Genomic DNA, 22858 nt, shown 5'->3' with positions numbered 1-22858 from the left:
GATGTACATCTTTCTTACGCTTAATTTGAAATGAATAGTCACCTACAGCAATTGGGCATTGAGTCAACTTCCTATTTCATTCATCTTTACCATAATTGATTATTTGTAAGTGGTATGAATGACTTTTTTTCCTACTATGATTTGGCACTATTTCTAAAGAAGCAAAGGCTTTTTTTGAAGAAAGTAGCCAAATTATCTTTAGAAGTTAGAGCACAGGTTATAGAGCACAATTGAAATTTTTTAATTGTGAAAAAGTCAGGTTCATAATTCTTTGTGATTGTCATGAAAATCCTAGAATTTTTTCTAATTAACTCATTACAGATATTCGAGTGCCTTCTAAATGCCTGGACTTAGCTAGATAGGGAAGAAATAAGGTCTGTGATAAATGAGACAACTACAATAACAATATATAACAGAACTGATAGAAGTACGTATGATAGGAGTAGATAATACACATTCTTGGGTGGGGATATTCCTTCCATCAATATATATTGGCAACTTTTCTGAAACATAGCTTCTTAGAGAATTCTCTAGAGTTTGAGTTAAATTGTTTGTCTAGCGTCACGTAGCCAGTATCTATTAGAAGTGGGACTTCATCTCAATTCTCCCTGGCCTTGAGCCCGACTCTCTATGTACCCCACTCTGCTACCTTTCAGTAGATAGAATCGCCCTGTGTACCATGCTTCCTCTTCTGGTGTCATATATTTATTTAAATTTCGTTACACATTTAACTTTGTACAGTAAAATGCTAATACTAATCTAACGAACAGACAAAATTGATCACATGTACACAAGTTAACTTCATTTTTTGCTGATTTTCCCCCAGAAGTCAATAGTAGTACTATAGTAAAGTAGTGAGACAATTTTGCTGATATTTGAGCTTTGATATTCAGAGGATTTACTGCCAGCAGAACACAAGCTCTGGCAGATCCTACTAAACTGAAAAGACTTCAAGTATGAGCTTAGAGGAGAACTATCTGCCTCTTATTCAATGAACATTCTACCTCGCTCCAGAGAAACTGTCACTGATGGAATCAATCAGCTTCTCCCTTTCCGGGCAACAGTTTAAGGGAATAATTTTCTAGATTCTTTGTCAACCTACTCATATGTTCACTGTGCATGCTTCCTTGGGATGTGGAAATGGTATTTGGAGAAAGAGATTTAGAGGGCCCTTTTGGAAATTCAAATACCTTCATAACTAGGGCCCCTCTTTGCTTTCCACTCATCCCACTGAGCTCTTAAAACTGATACTGACCTTGCTATTCCTTGCATGAGACAGTGCATCTCCCCTGATTCTTCGAATTTTTTCTGATTTCCCCTGATACTTTGAATTCTCTCACTCTTTGGTTTCCATTAAAGTCCCAGCTAAAATCCTACCTTTTATAAGAACCCTGTCCCAATTCTCCCTTAAAGTGGAAGCCTTCCCTCTAATGATTGTCTCCAATTTATCCTGTTATACAGCTTGTTCGTAACGTAGTTGTTATGTTGCTACTTCTTTTAGTCTGTGAGCTCCTTGAAAACAAGGACTAGTTTGATTTGTTTTGGTTTTGTTGGGATTTTGTTTGTTTATTTTTCTTTGTATCCCCAGCACTTAGCATAGTGCCTAGCAGCAGTAGACATTTAATAAATTCTTGTTGACTGACATAAAGATGTGATGGACTCCTCTGAAGCAAATACCTTTGTATTGAACTATAATCTAGCTGACTTGAGTGATAACTTATTGACTAGGACATTACTGGGTGACAAAGTGTGCTTATTATTTTCCCATAAGGAGGTGAGATGAAAAGGAGGAACAAAATGAATTTAAATAGACCTTCCCTACACCTTAATATTGTGGCACTCAAATTATCTAAACATAAATTACAGTTATAAAAAGGACATTATTAATATTTGTCCATCCAACTGACTTTTAAAAATATTCTTAGTTTAGTATATACCTTGCTTCTTGATTTTCAAAGCAGTACAATATTTCTGAATATTAATCTTTTATCTACAGGCACTACAGAACGGGTGTGTTTGATCCAGGGAACAGTTGAAGCACTGAATGCAGTCCATGGCTTCATTGCTGAAAAGATTCGAGAAATGCCCCAAAATGTGGCCAAGACAGAACCAGTCAGTATTCTACAACCTCAGACCACAGTTAATCCAGACCGCATCAAACAAGTGAGTGTTTGGTTGGGAATTGAAAGAGAAGCATTAGCACCTTAGTACAAATTCTTTTTAAACAAAAGGTTATCTTGTAAGCCATTATTTTAACTTTTAAGTATGTCTTCTTTTGTTTAAAAAATGTCATCATAACCTCCTTTGTTCTGTAGTTATATAGTTGTTTCTTCTCCCCCTAAAGTGTACAGATTATTATATCAAGGAGTAAGCTTATGGATTTTTTTTTCTTAAACTTCTATATGTCCATTGATACTTTCTAGTTAGATTGTAAGGTTTCCCTTAATTTAAACATGCATGATTCATTTTTTATCAATTGTGAAACAAATGTCTAGAGTAATAACATCCATAGATTTCCTAACACTTCTGTTAAAAATCCTATTTGGAGCCCACATTAGAGTTTTGGAATTATTTTGACAGTGCAATACTACTTTTGCTAATTCAGTTGTCATAGTCAACATTTTTTAAAAATCTCCTTATACAAGTATTAGCAAATTTGTATAAATAACAAGTATTATTTGGTTTTTTTAATCAAGTATTATATTCTGTGTAACTAGACTTAATTCTACACAAGACATTATGATTCAATGTTAATTTTATGAGAATATTTTGTAACCAAAAATTTAATAGGTTTATTTTTTTTAAGTTTTTGAGGATGTTTGATTTAATTTGGAAAATTCTATGTAGTTATATAAGGTAAAATCTTGCTTTTATCTGTATTTCATTTTAAAATCAGTTTAACATTGTATAATTGTAGTGAAATATTGATCTTTATTTGAACCTTTTTAGTTTAGCTTATCTTAAGTTATGACCAATCTATAGATGCAATAGTGCACTTTGGTAGAAAGGTCATTGTTAACTTCATTGGTTGACCTGGACGTTTTACTTATTCTTAAGATATTGTGTGTATGTATATAGGTATGTATGTATGCATAAAGGCATATATACATATATATAAATATCTATAATTAATAAAGAACAGAATAAATGTGTTTGGTATAGCATGTTGCATTTTCAAGCAAAGCTTATTAAGTTTATATTTTTAAACTATGTTGATAATGTTCCAAAAAATATCTAAAGCCTGTTGTGTTTATTACTATTAAAAGTAATGCATGTAACTATATTTTATTACTTTAATGTAGAAAACTAATTTCTTATTTATAGTATAATATTCACTAAATATTAATTCAGAATCTCTAGAAGTTTTATGTAGACTATATAGTTGATTTTATAGTACAATGAGTAGTTTATTTTACACTAATTTTTATGCAAAATTATACATTCTAAATGTTTATTCAGTTACCTAAAAATCAGTCTCTATAAATTGATAAAATGAATGTATTCATGTATTAATACTGAGTTTTTTCAAACATTGTTTTTTTTCCTATTATTCTTTTTACCATTTCTGCATGATAATTATAATTATGATACATATTCAGGAATAGTGAAAAAGTATCATAGTCATAAAAATAATTTGAAAGATTAATACCATGGAAATAGTTCAGTTTGGCCAGCATATCTGCAGGTATCAAGAGCTGTGTAGAAATACATAAATAAGAACCACATGGTGGATTTTTGATGGTAGTTAATAGATTGAAAAGTCTAATTACTGACAGCTTGTTTTTTAAAAACTCACAAATATCAACGCATAAATTTTTATAACCCTCTACATATACATTTATATAAAGTTTACAGACAGTCATATATTTAGAGCCTGAAGTAAATTATGCCAACAAACAATAAAGAAAGCTTGATTTGTTTTAATTTATACAGCCTATGTTTTGCTAAAATTTAAAATCATTTTTATTTTTTCAAATGCATATTTATACCTACTCCAAGCCTTGTAGGCTAGGTAAAGCAAACATGTAAGGATTACTACTTTAAATTAAAAACTTATGTAGGATACAATACCAGTTTAAAGCAATTACCAAAATTTTCATTTTAACTAATGGTAATATATTTAATATATTTAAATTTTAAGTTTAGCATTAAAAATATAGAAATTATGAGATTACTTTTATATTCTATAGAATTGCTTAAAACCAACTATATAACATGATAGAAGAGGGGGAAAGTTTTTTAATACCTTTTTAACGAACCTTGAATTGCCCAGACAAATCTAGATAGTAGTGATTCCACTATAAGAAATTAATCCTTAACATTTGAAATGGGCGCAGTTGAAGTTAATTTGTCCCTTGTATCCAAGTCTCCTTAACAAGAAGCTATATAACAGAAGAGCAGTCAAAAATAAGGAAGGGGGCTGAAAAATTTATCTTTTGTGTAAGTAAAGGCAGCATGATGTAATGGAAAAAGAACTAAGTTGAAAGTTCTAATCCTGGCTCTAACCACCAACCTTATGATTTGGGGTAGGTCATTTAGCCTTTCTGTGCCTCAGCTTCTTCATTAGTAAAATGAGAGGATTGAATTAGGTGATTTCTTAGGCTTCACCAAGCTTTCAACTTATATAATTCAAAAGTCTATTTGTGTACATATATCCCCTGACTTTCAAGGCAATAGCATTTTAAAGCATATTTTCAAATTCTTTATGTTGCTCTCATTAACAATTTATTCTCTAGACATCATCTCATTTATGTAAATGTAAGTTAGTATACAATTTGAAGAATATAATTCATAAATTTATTTATAGATTCAGAATTCTAAAAAAGAAACTCTACTACCTAGATTTTATATGTAAGTCATATAATATTTTGTAGTTAAGATGAAGATTCATTTAAGAGACTCTTATTAGAAAAGTTGTTACTTTGTTAAAATTTTACATCTTTCCAAATGTAATCTTCACTCAACTTCTTTTTCCTCATTTACTTTGGGCTGAAAATTTATATGCTCAGTCGAAACATTTTTAAGCATTTATTTAAGATTTGGGGATAGTACTTTTTGTTTTACTCCTAAGAATAATAAGATGTTAAGTATAATGGGAAACAAAAGCATTTAAAAGATTCCTTTTATGAGAGGTGCTTCAAAAATGCAATTTTGAATGTTAGAGTTTAAGATCCAGATCGCATCTTTCAATTTTTTGCCCAGAATAATAATTCAATTCTGTTAGTAACACAGTATTTTGGACATTGGTTAACTGTTTGACTTTTAAAAAAAATTATCTTTGAAAGATCTATAATAACACATTTTGCATCATATTCTTTAATACATAAACCTAAACCATATTATCTTATTGAGATATAGACTGAGTTTAAGTTGACCAGATAAAGCCTACTTCTTTTTATGCTATTCGTACTTGTGTTTTCATGTTTCATACAAGTCCTTGATTCTTAAATCATGCAGACTAGTTATACAAATCTTTGAGCTTAGTGATGTGGTAGAGTCTAGTAGAGGAGCAATTTTGTCCTGATTCTGATCACAGCTTCTGTGATCCTTTTAGCCCTTGATTCTGAGCAGCATTTATTAGAGACGATGTTTTAGGAAAAGTGTAAAGCATTGGCTTTTTTTTCTTTTGTGCTTAAAAAAATGTCAGATTAAAATGTCAGATGTGTTGCTTAATTATCACAAAGTATCTGATTTAAATCCAGCTAATCGAGGCAGAATTATATTGTGCATAAGTTCTTCTAGAAAAATAGTTTTTGCAAAACTGGCATAATTATAATAAAATAGAGTAGTATGGATGGCTTTTTTATTTTTAAGATTTATTTCCTCTAACTTTAGAATGAGAGGCAGCCTGGCATAAAGATTTTATTAGAATGATGGTCTTTAAGTCAAGAAGACTGGGTTTCAGATTCCTCCTCTGACATACACAGACTTTGTGACCCTAGCCAAAATACTTCTTCACTTCTCTTTGCCATAGACCATTTTCAAATACCGTAAGAGGGAATTTCCTCACTGAAATTTCTCAACACCAATGAAATCACAAGTCACATACCACCAAAAAAATCAACAACAAACATTTTAGAATACTTGATTCATTGGCTTAGCAAGTATAAATTGAGAACTACTAAGTACATTAAAATTGTAATAAGTAACTAGAAAGATATAAATGAAATTCATGCCTTTTTCTTTGCCTTCCAGATTTTTTTTAATCTCTGAGACAAGAATCAGTTTTTAGCAAGGCATTATTATTTAAGGGACAAAATGAGTAGTACCAACAGTAAGTTCAAAAGTAAATAAAGGAAGGGAAAAACAAATTGGATAGTTATTAGGGAAATTTTTGTGGATTTGAAGTAGACTTCACAGGATATAGGGATTAGATAGATGAAATGAAGGGAATATTTCAACATTCTCTGAAAAAGAGGTTCAGAGTGTATCCCAGAAGTTTATAGCTGAAAAGTACCTTAGAGATCATCTAGTACAACTACCTGATTTTACAGATGGGAAAATTAAAACTGTAAAAACAGCTTGCCAACATGATCTGTGACAGAGCAGAATTTAAATAGACCTTTACCAAAAGAGCATAGCTTCCAAAACTAGATTGAAACTTAGAGATCATCTAATCCAAATCCCTCATTTTGCAAATGAGAAAACTGAGCCCCTAGTGTAATAGAGTAATTGGCCCTGAGTAATAAAAGTCTTAAGTCTCCAAATCAGGATTTGAATCCAAATCTAATAACACCAAACATAATTCTCTGTTAACTATCATATCTTGCTTGTAATAAAATGAGAAAGTCTACCTTTTCTATAATTGAAGATGTATTATAGAAGAGTTGAAATGAAATTGGGAAGAGAAACTTTATTTTGAGGCTAGATAGACCTTGACATTTGGACCAGAACTACTCTTAAGTTGTGATTGGCCTATTGAGGGAACTCTTCAATAGGCAGTGACAAGCCATGGTGAAAATACTTTAAAAGGAAGATTAATGTTGTTGTTGCTTTTGATCTTCAATCTGGGAAATGGATAAAAATGTATAATGAAGTGTTAGCCCTATTAAGCCCCATCTTTTACAAGAATAGCAGTGCCCGAATAGTAATAAAATTCACAGCTTTTTTAGACCAGTTACAAATATTAACTACTGTATATTCTTTGGTAACAACCAGCAAGTGGAAATGCTACTGAAGAATCTAAATCATATCATTTTCTCTTTAAATGAAACTTCTAAATCAGTTTAAAAGTTGCAGATAAACATAAGAACATGAACCTAAAAGTCAATGATCATTCTGCCTTGCAATATTTTCAGCTTATATGTCAACAGCTATTGCAGGAAATAAACAAATAGAGACATTCTGTAAATAATTTGATATGTTTATCCCAAACTAAGTCACTATACATAGTGAAAAGCAGTGACTCCAATTAGAGCTAGGCACAGGGAAGGAAAATAGGAAATATTTTGAATGATTTGGTTATATAAAGAAATTATCATAATAAGACTCATAGACTACTCAGGTGCCTCGTCTTTATTTCATATACATATTTTTCATGAAAGGAATTGAAATAATGAATGAGATAATTGGTTATTTCTGTGAGAGTTATTAGAGAATCAGCTCTCAGTGTATAGATAATCAACTTCAGTTGAAAGGAATAGTCTTCTTACCAGATTCACCAATGGTGAAGCAAAGAGAAGAATACACACTTACTTAAAATAAATTCAGTTGCAAGTAAGAAGATGGAAAATAGTGAGCAGAATAGCTTATAAGATAATGAGATAAAATGTACTGGATCTTCCCAAGATCATTTGTACATGAATCTAGAAGTGGGGATAACAAAAAGACAGGACAATCTGCCCATCGTCCTGTCATGATTTCATATTAGTAAGCAACAATAATGAAAACACCCTGTTTGGACTCTAGCCTATCAATACCTACACACTGTTTGTTGCCACTTATAAGATGAGGTTAAGGGTTGCTGAACTTGACCACATATCTACAGAAGAAATTTGTCTGTTAGGCAACACAAATTTAAAAGTACTAAGAAATGAGCAATAAGAGTTTTTGAATCCCAGGCTTCTAAAGATGGCATAGCCTTCTAGCCTACTAGAGGAGTAGAAGATTGCACACATGTCTCTGGATCTGGAGGATAAATGAAGCTCTGAGACATGGTACAGAGAAACAAAATTTGGACTTGACTCTCTGTTACTTTTATGAATTATTTATATTTTATGAGTTATTTGGATTTTATTTCCTTCCAGGAGGAGTCTAATTCCCTAGGGGTATACCATAAGGCCAGAGGCTTTTATAGGTCTCTTCATTAAAGGTGAGACTCATGAGAAAGGAATTGAAAATTATGTCAACCTTTCATGAGATAGTATGACTCTTTCATGGTTTATTTCTCTGAATTACCTGCCCATCTGAGGAGTAGAGGTGGGAGGGAAAGATACTCAACACTTGAGATATCTTCAAGATATCTCAAAGAAAAAAAAAAGGTTGTACAAAAAGTAAAGATGTTACTAACCAAAAATAAGAACAAGAAAACATTGACAACTATCAAACTAAAAGGGTAGTTTTGTTCAGTAAAAATCTTTTATGAAAATGGTATTCATCAAAGGTATATTTAATGAACATATGAAGAGTCTGGCTTTCAGTTTTTTCCCCTTCAGCAAGACCATATCTTCACAATCACCCACAGTTGACAAATATGATGAATATGAGATCACACTGTGTCTTGCTTACTGATTTTAAAAAATGGTTCAGCAGTAGTAGAACAAAACACAGCCCTAAAGACTTTTATCATTTACAAAAAGATGCCTCCCTTACCTCTTAAGAGGAGATTTTATGATACATGTAACTCTGAAAATAACTTTTTTCAATGATCCTCTAAATATCTAAATTAATTGAAGCATTAATTAGTGATATTTTAATTTAGTAATATATTTACCAGTTTCTCTGTAGAATCCGAATGGAAAGGTGTTCAGTAGTGACAGTTTAACTCATGCTTTAATTTAAGGATAGCACTATACTTGATTGAATCCAGCTTTATAGTCCTATACCATTTTCTCAAAGACATAGGAAGCCACATAGGAACTTCCACATAGGAAAGTCAAGAAACATGAAAAACCTCTAAATTATTTTGACATATGAGCTAGTTGAGCTAGTCTTTCCATACATATAACTTAGGAGGTCTCTGCCCGTGACTAGCAATCTAGACAAAGAATTAAACAGAAGGGATTGGATCATGGTCAATGACCCAAAATTGCTCCATAATAAAAGCCCATATTTTAAACGTGAATTTTCCTGACAGTGTTGCTACTTGACCTCAGATCACGAAATCATATAAGTCAGAAGAATTGTAATAACTAGTGACCCAACAACAATGAAAAGATGCATGGTAAGCATAAGGCTGTATAACCCATTACAAATTATGACACTAATGGAACAAGAACATATATGAACAAAGAGATAAGACATGTTTTGACAATGAGCGATTTACTAATAGCCTGAGTATTACACTAGAAAAAGGCCTTTTGCATTGGATAGGTCCTTTATTATTTCATGAAACACTTTTTCATTTATTTTTACAAAAAGAAAAGCAGAAAAGTGTGGCTGGGATATTCTTCTACACCAATAGCTGAAAAATGCTTCCATTAATGACATCACAAATCCATGAACATTTTAAAGCATAATCTGGTGATGATCAGAAAAAATCATAGAATGTCAAAATTGGAATGGACTTTATTTTTTTAAGCAAGTTAAGCCTAAATAGGAGCAGGATATTTTTAATATCTATAACAAGGCTCTATTTCAAGAACTATAATAATAAGTACTGAGTACCTTTTAAAGCAGGTAGTTTTATTTTTTAGACAATCTTCATTATTAGCAAGTTCTTGCTTGTGTTGAATTTAAAGCATCTCTTGTTGGAATTGCAAACAATGCTTCCATGTTCCAACCAGCTTCATTGTTTCTAGTTTTCTTTCAGGTGCCCAAATAAAACAAGTCTAGTTCTTCTTTTATATGACAACCTTTTACAACAGATAAATCCTTAAGTTTTTCTTCTTCAAAATTCATATCATCAGTTCTTGAAACTGATTTCTGTTTTTTTTTTAGCTTTTACACAGAAATATTTATTTCAAAAGGGATAACCACAATTATACAGATTTATTCCCCCAACACATAGGAGGCCTAATCATCTTTCCCCCTACTTTGTACCACCTTAGATTCTGGGGAATGAAAGGAGGTTCATAATTTAGCTCAGTTCCTATAGAGCACAGGGGTCTATTTGCAAGTGGTCTTTGAATGAGATCTAGCCAATTACCTCTTTATTGTGCATTCCCTACAGAACCTTCCCAGTATGCCCTAATTTAGCCAAGAATCTAGTCTGTTTACTTGGGCATTCTCTGTGGCTTTAGAGCCCATTTAACCAAATCCACCTTCTAATCCCACCTTTTGTCTCCTGACCATATTCCCCAGTCTGTACCTTCATGTGCTCCTACCTAATGTGAGGTAGTTTGTGGGGATTCAAAAGACAGGACATACCATCACAAAATATCAAGCACAAGGCTAGTAGAGAGAACTTTTGGCTCAAGAGAAAACCTTGAATAGTAACCACTTTCCTCCCTCTCTCTTGGACCACAGATGCTCAGCATTTTGCATTCTTCAGTAGTAGCATCATTGTGCTTCCAAATCTTTTATTACCTACTTCCCTATCCTCAAATACCTTTTCCCTTAATCCCATTCTCCTCCACTCTCCTCCCCACCCTATAATCCCCAAATCTACCTGCCCCTTTTACTATGCTTTGCACAAAATAGTTAACAAACTTTATTTGCTCCATAGTAAACAAACATACTTTCATCTTAAGTTTTCCTCCCCACCTTCTTTCTTCTGTAACTTCCAGAGAAATGATTCCCCCCTAATGACACTGCTGTATTCCTGCCCCTCTTTTCTAACACTGATTACACTTTGTCATGATCCCTATGACTAGTTAGTCATTAAGGAGCTGGATCCCCCTTTCACTTTACAGAATCTCCCTCTACCCCATTCTTCAGCAATCTCCCCTGCTTGAAGTCTACACTTTTCAAATTTATTGCTCAGTACAGATTCTGGTGACCATTATTTCTTTATCCCCAGGACAGTCTTTTTCTTTCTTCAATAAGTTTAATATCTGGCTCACTGTCTTTCTTTCAACCATAATTCCTGCTTTCATAATAGGATATTTCAGCATACATATTGGTGTTCCTTCAAATATTCTAACCTGCCAGTTCCTCATTCTACAAGATTTTCACAATCTACTCCCCCACCTTTCCTTAGCCTTACAAATGATGCATGATCTTAATATCCTTGATCCTCATCTTGATCTTCTTGATTAATATTCATTCATCAATATCATTCATAATTGAATCATTTCTATGTTCTGGAAGACCCAGATTCCTTTATTTGATAGTAATCTTTTTTTTTATAATTCCACCTTTCCATAACATATACTTCATCCCCATAACCTTCAATCACCTGACTCTAAAACCAAAACTTTACCCGCCAGTTCTTTCCTAGATCATTGCCCCTGTGAGCTATGCTCTTCTCCCTTCCCTTTCCTACTTGCTTAGTGAACTAGATCCAATTACACTATCCTGAATCATCCTCCCTTCCACAAAAACTTGTTGACAAACTACTAGAGATTTTTGTTATAGTTTCACAACCAGTCCTTCCTTTTAGCAAGGCAATCCTTGTATACGTCCATAATCAATTTTCTATCCTCGGCATAATGGCTGGCCCAGACGTTTTCATCTCTCTTCAAGGCTCCCTGCCCTCATCCTCTCCTTTCAGCTTAGGACTTTACCTCATGCTTTTCTGGCCCAAGACCACACAGATTGTTAAGTGTCAGAGGCAGAATTCAGACTCAAGCCCAAGTTTAGCTCCACATTTTGCTAATTTATCTAGGACAAACAGTGCAAATGAACAATGGATTGAACTCAGAATTAAGCAAACAGAGCATAAGCTGAATTTTCTTTGGGGAACTGCAACACTCCATTAATGATCCTAAACTTTTCCCAGAAATATAGGTCCATCTTTTCAACACATACCTGTGTTTTTTAAAACTGTGAGTCATAGAACCCTGTAACTTCTAAAGAATTAAAAATGAGAATCCATCCTCTAATGGCAAGTGGACAGATACATTTTGGGTATAAGTAAGCTACAACATATGACCAATAACAAGCAAATCCCCCTGCCAACCTTCCCCGAAAAGAAAGCAGAATAAAGCCTGCCATCAAAGAAATGTATGATTGAAAAAGAAAATAAACTACCCATGTGGCAAGAACAAGAGATAACTGATAGAGAGCTCTTGTACTCCACTGGTCTCATGGTGTCAAGAGAAATTAAAGAAGGCCACCAGCATGTTTCTTGTATCCTCTGTGCCAAAACTTAATGGGAGAACATGGAGAAGAGTCCCACAAATTAGGCAAGCATGGATGGATTATAATCTAAATCATTGGAGAGAACATCCATATTCATAAAATATGCCATTGCCTGGCACAAAAAGACTTATATGCTTGTGGATAGATTGAGTGATCACAGCTACATTTGAATTTTAGGTAAAATCATATGATTTAATTGTTACATTATAAATGAGGAATTATGTAGGACAAGTAGTATGAATGAATGATACCATCAGAGGACTGACTGGAAAAAAAAAAGATGGGCTTGTCATATAAAGGGAGTGAGAAATAACTCACATACAGCCCATTTGCTTAATTGATAGCAACATAATGTCAAAGAAATATGAGAAGGCGTCCTTCTCTCCCCTCCTCCCCAGCAAATGTTGAATTTAAGGGAAAACATGTAAAACATATAAAACATGGAAAGCATCACATCACCCTAGATGGGTAGGGAAGGATGGCTTGTGATCTACATCATTAGAAGGAATGTCATATTGAGGAGTTCAAAGAGCCATGGTAGTATAAGATAATGTTAGCATTTTTGCCTGCCATGTCCCATTGTTGACTTGTTTGCTATCTACTAAGATCCCTAGATCTTTTTAATGCAACCACTTGTGAAACCTTCATCTTCCCTGCTTCCTTTTTGTTTTAGAATAAAAACCCTTACCATCTGTCTTAGAATTAATACTCTGTGTTGGTTGTAAGGCAGAAGAGTGGTAAGAGCTAGGCATTGGGGGTTAAGTAACTTGTCCAGGGTCATACAACTAGGAAGTGTCTGAGGTCAGATTCAAACCCAAGACTTCCCATCTCTAGGCCTGGTTGTCAATCACCTGAGTCACCTAGCTGCCCCCTCATACTCTTCCTTTGCAATTTTTTTTAGCCAAAGTATAGGATTTTATCTTTGTCCCTATTAAATATATTATTAGGAATACCCATCCTGTTATACCCAGATGTTTGTGATTATAATAATTCCTTCTTGTGAGTTAGTTTTCTATCAGCCTCAAAATGGTGTTTATTATTTTAAAATTCAGTAAGAATATCATGGACCTTCATTCAGGTCATTGATAACAAATGTTTTTTGAAATAAACACTGTGATCAGCCTTTTGGCATTGTAAATGGAGCGACTACTTTTCAAATTGGCACTGTCACAGTAATTACTATTGTGTTGTTCTGGTCTTCCAATCAACTTTCAATCTAGCTAATTCTATTTTTATCCATCCTATATCTCAGTTTATTTGTCCAAAAGGATATTGTTAAAAACATTGGAGAATGTTTGCTGAAGTTCAGATGCGCTACACATAAAAGTTTTTTTCCTGATCTTTCCATGTAATTACTCTTTCAAAAAAAAAAGGCATGAGTTTAGTATGACTCATTCTTGAAAAAGATGTTGATTCATCATCATCACTTCCCTAAATTCTCACGTCATCCTTTTTTTAAAATATGTTCTAGATTTTTGCCAAGCTCATTGACCTTTAGTTTGAGAAATTCACTTTCAAGGACAGAATAGACTGGAAGAGAAAGAATCCTAAGGTTTAGATGCAAACATGAAAATGATGGTTATTTGAACTTAGGATCATAACAAAAAATTTGGAAAGAGAGGATAAAAGAACAGGACTAGTCAGCGATGGTATTAATCCAGTCACTATGCCTTCTCATACCCATTTCTTCATCTTCATTGCCAGTTGAAATTAGAATCACAGCAATGAAAATGAAGTGAAGGAGATGAATCTAAAAAATATTTCAAAGGGAAAATAGATATAATCATGGGCTGACTAAGAACTATCTTTTACTATTTCTTTTCTTTTATGTCTTTTACATCCAAAGTTTTGAGTTTAGATGAATAAATGGTGTTCAAAAGGATAGTCAAGGAGGAACTGGTAGTGGTGAATCATGATTTCAGCTTTGGATAGATTGATATTTAATTTGTCAGGAGAATACTCAGGTGGAGTTGTCAGTTAGTTGGAGATGCTGGTTTGAGAGTTTGGAATTAGCAACACAGCTAATAATTATTTGGGTAGTAGTTGTGGTTGAATTCATGACAGTGGATCTGCTCATCAAAGGAAAGCATCTAGAGAAAAAGAAAAGATTCGAGAAAACTTCTAATCCCTAGAAAATACATGCATAACATATGGAAGGAAGAAAAGGAGACAAGTAGTTAAGGAACTGTAAGAAAACTCAAGTATGTGCAGTATTAAGGAGGTAGAACAAAGGCAGTTTTAAGAAATAGATGGTGGTAAAGAATACAGATGCTAAAGAAGGATCAAAGAGAGTAATGTTTGAGGAGAAAAAATAGGCTATATCCCAAGAAGAAGATCCTTATATATTTTTAGCAAGGTAAATTTCATGGGAATGGATGTCAGATTTTTAGGGAGTTATTGGAGTTCTAGGTAATGAGAAAATGAAGCAGTATTATTGTCTACTCATTTAAATATTTTGAAATTTTTAAAAAGTAGTAAGGTAGATAGAAGGGTTAAAAGGATCCATCATAAATTTAAGGTATTTTGTTGTTCCTTAAGAAGAGGGAAGTCTGTTTGAAGACAGGATGAACATTGGAAAGAGATTTTTAAAATATGGGAAATGGAAAGAATAATGGATAGGATCCAGGACATAACCTATATTTAGTTTTAGTATAAAGTTTTCTCTTTTCTTTTGAGATTAGTTCCAAAAAAAAAAAAGAGAGAGTGGGTGGTTGTAGAGATAGAAATATAAAGCTATTGAGATTAGAAGGTGAAGGAGGTCATGGCAGAGACAGTTTTCAGCTCAGTAAAGTAATTGGCGAGGTCATCATCTAGAAGTGACAGAGAAAAAGATTAGATACAGAACTTAAGGAGAGTGGAAAAGATTTGAAAAAGCCATTGTGGCAGTGTGATAAGGAACAACAAAAGCTGAATAAAAGGATTTCCAAGCAGCAGTGAATGCCCATTTAAGTGGAAGTTAGACTTTGTAAATTTGTAGTGGAACAGAATGTTGTGGCTTGTTAAAAACATTTCAAATTTTAGCTTTTTCCTCATAACTAAAAGCAGAAGTAAACGCATTTAAAAACTAGAGCATCTTTATTTGTGATGTATTCACGTATTTTAGCATTTATTTTTAGAGAGATCTATCTTCCCAATGAACTACAGAAACCAACTAAAATAAAGTTACTTAACTAAAGTCACACAGTAGTAAAGCCAGCTTTAGAATTCAAATTTGCTATTTAATACATGAGCAACAGTTATAGAAACACTGGAGTGATAATATAAATTCTTCACTCTGGAAAACTTATGTTCTTAATAAGAATTCATTCAATAATTTCTAATCACTTTCTAATTCTCTTTCCCAGAAACTTAATAACTTCAACATTCAAGAGCTCACCTATTGCAAAAGCCTCTAATTTTTTTTTAATTCGACTTGTTTAGTTATTTAAATTAATAAAGTTCTTCAAACTTTTTCTAATAGGTAATTCAACCTTTCAAGTATCTGAAGCATAAATCTTCAATAGTCATTCAAGACATGCAGATAAGTGTATTAGGCTTACTCATTTGAATGGATACAATAAATAAATAGGCCTAAAAAATAACTATCATTCTTATATATTGTTTTTAATTATAAAAATGTGATCCTTTAAGAAATGTAAACCTAATAAAATGTTGAGAATATACATAAATTTCTCTCCTTATTTATGAGATATGAAATATGCCACATTTGAATAAAATATTTTGTATCTTCAGTTGATATTTAACTTGAAGCCACCAAATCAAAATTCAAACTATACAAATGTAGATATTTTACATGTAAAATTATTTTTAAATGGTCATTCCTGTTGCTGTTACAAAAGGTGTTATATAGATTTTTCTGTTCAGCTTTTCAAGCAAGAGAAGAACAAAGGCATCTATCATTTGCTATTTGTAGTTAACAAGGTACATTTTAAAGCAATCTTTATGTGTGCATGTATAAAGAATTTTAGAGTTTTTTTTGTTTTGAAATATTTTTCAATGAAATTATTGAGTTCAAAATATTTCCTGTCTCCTCATTTCTTTAAGGTAATTATAAAATACTGGCACATTGTTTTCAAATTTTTAATGTCTTTATGAGTAGTAAGAAGCTGGAATGCCTTGGAAATATTGAATCTCATTTATTTTTCCAACATTTAATTAGCTAAGTGTCTGTGGTAGTCCTTTTTTGCTTTGTAGAAAAAGTATTTAATTTCACTAATATATTCATAATACATTTGTTTTGAGTTTATGATGTTTTATAAAATGTAGAGGCTTTTTAAAAAATATTTTGTTTAATAATCTTGCTCCATTTGATTTTAAAAAAAGGAGGTGGGGTTGCTGTTAACATGGTCAATTGATAACTTCTATAATAGGAAGGAAATGTGGAAAGCCATATCCATCTTATACCAAATTCACAAAGCATTTATTAAGCACCTGTCTGGAAGTTTGCAAGCCAGGTGTCAAGTGTATAAAGACAGAAAAGAAAAATAGGTTCAATCCTCAAATATCTTTCATTTCATAGAGGGTTATAATATGTAAATAATTAAGGAATACAACAAACTGCAACCTTATCTGAGACCTAAGTAAAACTATTAAGCTTGCTCCCTAACTAAAACAATGTGAGATGCAATTTCAAAACAAAATAAAACAAAAACACCTACATAAACTAGAGTGCTCTGAGAATTCAGCGTTTGGGCTAATTAAATTTTCTTTGTAACTGAAAAAAAAGATTAAAAAAAATTTAACCCTAAGTGAAAACCTTTCTAGGATATATGTTAGTTGCTTTAGTTCATGCGGTATAGTAAACATAAATTAAACTTTCCTCATTTAAGATGTTGCAGTGCCTTTGGGACATTTTTTTAGCATCAGTTTTCATTGTTAGACATCTGGTTAATTAAAGTTTCTGGCAAGCTGTATTCTACTTCATCAAGGTTTTATTTTATCACCCAAAATTTTGCTCCTACTTCTAACTAATAAACTAATTTGGTTCTATCAAGTTAATAGCAATCATTACGTGACTTTTCATGTTTGCTTGTAAATTTGAACTGAAAAAATTATATATAGTTTAGTTATTGTTCAATTAGGATACAAGTCCTAGTGTATTTACCATTAGTAAATAAAACACAAGGCAACTAAATTAGTAAAGGCATTTTTGAAATGTGGTTTATATCATATTTCTACAAGAATGTTCTATACACAGTTTCTCATCAAGCAAAACAGAAAAAATCATAATTAAAGTACTCATTTAGGGAAAATGAATTTCTGCTAAAGATAATTATAAACAAATTGCTAGATACTAATTTATCTAAAAAAGAAAGCTAAAATTACTAATAGGCAATGGCTTGAGAGAGCAGAAACTATGGGAATAGTTATAGCAACTATATCCCATATTAACTTTTTTCCCATTTTCCTCTAAGTTATATTTGTCAATTTATCAATGATTGATTATTCATAATAATCTAGTTCTTTCTTCCATCTGTGAGGGCAAGCCATTATTCAGTTGATTTTTTGCTTACACTGACCTTAAAGGACATCATTCACTGTTGAGTCTCTTATACTGGTTTAAGAAATATGTAGACTTGCTAACTTTAGTACTAGGGTTGCGAATTATCATGACAATAAAGTAAAGTAGCACAAAAGACTAGATAGGCCTTATCTGAGTAAAGTACCTATTTAGAAGACTGAGTCTCAACAAATTTGTGAAGCAGTTCTACAGACTCTTTTTCACTACTTAGCAACTGAGCTCATTTTTAAGTACTTTATAATCTTGATTTAATAAAGAGCTCATGTTTTAAATTATTGCAGAAACAACAGAAGACCTCCTTATTTATCTTCCACAGTGGCAGAAATATACCTGTGCTATAGAACTTACATACTATATGGAATAGAAAAACAGAGAAATGCTTCACAAAATAATCCATTTGAAATATTTGTGTCTATAAACACACATACATACATACATAATGCAAGTGGAAAATTTTCTATGAAAAATTTCAGCCTTAGCATTGCCAAGATTTTGACATATCACTCAAATAAAATCTACATTGGAAATAAGCATTAGTGATATTTCTTAAAAGATAAGTAAAAATAAAAGAAAGCATTTTTTAAGAATAGTCAGGTTTTCACTAAGGTGAACATCAGATTTAAGTACTAAGTTTATTTCTTTTCATTTTATATGGTTTTAGGAGGTTTTTATTTTTATAATCTAAAATCTTAAATTTAATCAGAATGTCAGGACTTATTTCTCTCAAAATCCCCCATCTTCAAATTTATCTAATATCAGTGAATTTTTATGCACTAATAATTTATGACATTCTAGCCTTGAGGAGACACACTGAATAAGAAATCTATTGAAAATATTTCTCACCCTGTCTAGATCCAATCATTTTTTACCAAGTAGTATTAAATTAAACATATTCTAGAGCCTATGAGTTTTTTCTCTTTTATTCTTATAGATGTGCATGTGCATATATCTAAAGAAAATCAGATCATTTAAATGTATAATTATTTTATTTCATGTCACTTAAACTTTTTTATTTTTTAAGGAAATTAAGATTATCAGCTGAACTTTTAAAGTTAAGCTTTTCCATGTGTCTGTGTTATTTTGGTTAATATTTGTATGATCATAAATCATACTAGAAATATATGTGTATAAATATAGATATAGATATGGATTTTAAATATGAACAAACACAGAGTTGAATCTAATGGGAAAGATATATGTTGTACCAGGCATGTTTAAGTAATTTTGAGGGGAAATTAGATAATCTATCACCATATCTGTTAAGTTAAACCTAATGTTCTGGGAATACGATTTTTATGTTTATGAGCTAGATATTGCTGTTTCTTTGATCTAACAAAATATTTTAGTTCATAATATTATGTTATGTAGTATATACGTGCATTTAGACAAAGCAAGAAACAAATATAACTCCTACTTTATATTTGCGGGTTTTTTTTAAACCATAAGGTATTGCTACAATTCATTATTAATGGGGTTTTTTGCCCCAAATGAATTGTCTTTTAAGGAAACATATTGTAATGATTTTTGGGATGGCATTGGCTGCAGGTTCAAACATCATGAGATTAATGTTTACATTTTCACACATGGCTCTTTATTAAAATATCAATTAAGATTTTAGAAGACAAATTGTTATCAAGAACTCAGTAGCTAAAATGTAATTGTAATTAGATATCAACCCTAAATTAACATCAATTCAACTTGTTGGTTATATTTAACAGATGAGAAAAGTGGATATTTTTATGCAAAAATAAACTTCATTTCACCATTTCTTCAAAATTCAGACATTGTGTTGATTGTTGGAAGTATTCTTTGAAGTGTGCTCATTGAACTTGTTGGAATTTTTGTTTTATTTTCTCTTTCCCCCCAAGAAGGCCAGAGGGGAAAGAAAATATTCTACAGTCCATGAATATGGTCAGGATACCTCTTATTATTACTCATGTGAATTTCTCCCAATCACCATCTTGATTTCAATTCATTAATTTGTTTTTACATGCTTATGCATGCATATTTACATGCATTAGTTACTTAATTGACCTTAAATTCCATTAAGTTCGAATGAGTAAGAGATGATTTTGTTCTTAGGATTCTTTTCTCGTTATATTACATTTTATTTTATTTTGTTTTGTTTAAATGATCAGTTTAAGGCTTATAAAGGTTGATTTGCTCCTGAACTGCTTTGTTCCCAGACATTGCCATCTTCCCCAACTACCACCAAGTCCTCTCCATCTGATCCCATGACCACCTCCAGAGCCAATCAGGTACAGTATCATCCTATCATCTACACCATACTTTTCACGGGTGATCGTTTGCAAACTGGAGAAAAAGATATGGTGGGTTAAGGATTTATTCGTTCATTCACATGTATACACCCATGATCATAGATATCAAAGATATTAGTGTCATAATTTAAAAGTTCACATTTCGTGAAACAAATAGTAAAATTTTGGGCAACTTATTTGAATTGTGAATCTCCTGACAAAATAAATATATTCAAAAGCAGGGTGCCCGCCCCCATTAAATTTTAGCTACTGAAAAGGGCAATTCAGTGAATAGTTTTTCCTTTTATATAGTCTGAGAATTTCTCATGCCCTAAGAAAAGTTTATTCCTGCACATCATTTTTAAATATATAAATAACTGTGCCAGGAGGTTCATATTTTTGTCAATGAGATTGAAATATGCTTTAAACCTAAAGTGTATCTTACTGTGAAAATTTATTTATGTAGTTGGAAAAGTGGCTTTTATAATGAATAAAACAGAAACAATTAAAATTATTTTGAGCATTTTAATAACTAATGCTTTGTTATGAGCTTAGTACTATTTGCTATATTTACTGAATAGCAAAATGAATGTTTACAAATATTCTGATAAAATAGGTTGTTTTTTTTTAAATTGTGGTATATAGTTTATTCCTTATAAATTTAGGTTGGTGTGTGTGTGGTTTTTTGGTTGTTTGTTTGTTTTGGTTTGGTTTGCTTTTAGCATTTTAATGTAAAATTTCAATTCATTTCATCTCTTAACATCCAGATTTATACTGACTTTGTTCTTCATGAATCTTTAGTAATATATAATTATAATTAAAAAAATTCTCTTCCATATACATTTTGATTTAATCTGAATAAGTACTCACTCTCTAGATTCAGAATTTTTATTTCTATTTAATTGCAAATCATTCATTGGTGATAAAAAATTAAGTTCCTTTAACTTGAATCCTATGAAAATTGCTGTGCTCATAAATTTTTTGCATAGATAATTCACAATATATTTTATTAGCATTATATAATCTAACAATGCATTGAAAATATCAATACTTATGAAAAATATGCAGACTATAAATTTGTGTTTCTTGAATGGATTTTTTAAATTGTATAGCTGATTCTACTACAATTCCATAACACAAGATTGTTCAAAAATATTTGAAAACAAAATTTAAGATCTCAAGAACTATGGTGTAAGTAATTTAACTCAAATTCTATGTAGCCCTATTCCTTTCAGTTGGAGAAGAAAATGGCTAACCTCTCCAAATCTTTGCCAAGAAAATTCCAAAAGGGGTCACAAAGAGTCAGAAATTATTCAAAAAATTAAACAACAAAAATTCCCTTCAGTATGGTGTCTGCTTTCACTTACTTTAGCTAATGAGTTACATATCTTAGTATGCAGTTTATTTTAGGGTGCTCTATAAGCTTTCAAGTACAAAAAGTACCTGGTCTTAGAATTTAAGAAATATATAAGTACTCAAATAACAATATTAATTATGTTTCCTTAAATTTTTATTTGTTTTATTAAATTGTTTTAAATGGTCATTTATGTCTTTCTACTGCTAGTTTAGTCAAATATAGTCATTAGTATGTTTGCATTCATTTTTGTTATAATGCATAGTTGAAAAATAATTTCTTATCCCTAAAAGAAAGCTGTTAGATTATTTTAAAAATAATAATAATAGTATATGCTTCTATCATTCTATCCTTGGATATACATTAAATGTGATGAATTATTTCATTCTTAACCTCTATTCTTCTGTTCTTAGGCAAATGAGCAGAATATCTTTTATATGATATTAAACAATATATAAAGGAAAGGGATATAAGAACATTGTATCAAGAAGTTGTTTTTATTATTCATCTTTAATGTTCTTATTAGTTTGTAATTTTATTAACCACAATATTTCCTAGTGTCATATATGATCATATAACTCCTTTTATAGGTAATTTTATAGCATGTGATAATGCATGCATCTAAGTCTCAAATGTTCATTTGAGATTTAAATGACATAGTTGTTGCCCAACTATAGCTAGTGATTAGTATTTAACTCCAATGTATTAAAGTGACTCTATACTGGAACTGTCACATGAAATGGAATTCAACATGAATTCCATAAACATGTCAGAATTTCTTTAATAAGCAATTATAAATATTAGAAAGTCAGGCATGCTGCTTGCCTTCTCAAAGGATGAGGGAGGATTACCTGTGGAAAAGAAGAAAATTTGAAAATGAAGTTTTTAAAAATAAATATTAATTTTTTAAAAGACTGATGGTCATATATTTTTATTGCATTAATTTTTATCAAAATTTAGGGATGAGGGGGCAGCTGGGTAGCTCAGTGGAGTGAGAGTCAGGCCTAGAGACAGGAGGTCCTAGGTTCAAATCTGGCCTCAGCCACTTCCCAGCTGTGTGACCCTGGGCAAGTCACTTGACCCCCATTGCCCACCCTTACCAATCTTCCACCTATGAGACAATACACCGAAGTACAAGGGTTTAAAAAAAAACAAACAAACAAACAAACAAACAAACAAAATTTAGGGATGAAATATTTTCAGAAGGGAAAATTGTTTCTTGGTATGGTAACACATATTGATAATGCCCCTTAACAGGGTGGTGGATCACTTGAGCTAAGGAGTTTCAAGCAGCAGTAAACAAATCAGGTATCCAGACTAACT

At 31.8% G+C, this 22858-nt stretch overlaps 1 protein-coding gene across 3 annotated transcripts in view; it reads left to right on the top strand.

Moving 5' to 3' along the window:
• Nucleotides 1-22858, top strand: part of NOVA1 (NOVA alternative splicing regulator 1) — a 172201-nt gene that overhangs the window by 129387 nt on the left and 19956 nt on the right. For 2 of the 3 annotated variants that reach the window (XM_044665048.1, XM_044665047.1), the window contains 2 exons: nt 1997-2163; nt 20110-20181. In XM_044665048.1, the coding sequence (XP_044520983.1) occupies nt 2083-2163; nt 20110-20181 (153 nt within the window). In that variant the 5' untranslated portion in view covers nt 1997-2082. The remainder of the gene's footprint in view (nt 1-1996; nt 2164-20109; nt 20182-22858) is intronic. The other variant, XM_044665049.1, reaches the window with a different exon arrangement.

This window comes from Gracilinanus agilis, chromosome 2 (assembly GCF_016433145.1).
Source record: "Gracilinanus agilis isolate LMUSP501 chromosome 2, AgileGrace, whole genome shotgun sequence".
Lineage (NCBI taxonomy): Eukaryota > Metazoa > Chordata > Mammalia > Didelphimorphia > Didelphidae > Gracilinanus > Gracilinanus agilis.
The sequence above is the reverse complement of the archived record's forward strand: the minus strand, read 5'-3'. Positions and strand labels throughout refer to the sequence as shown.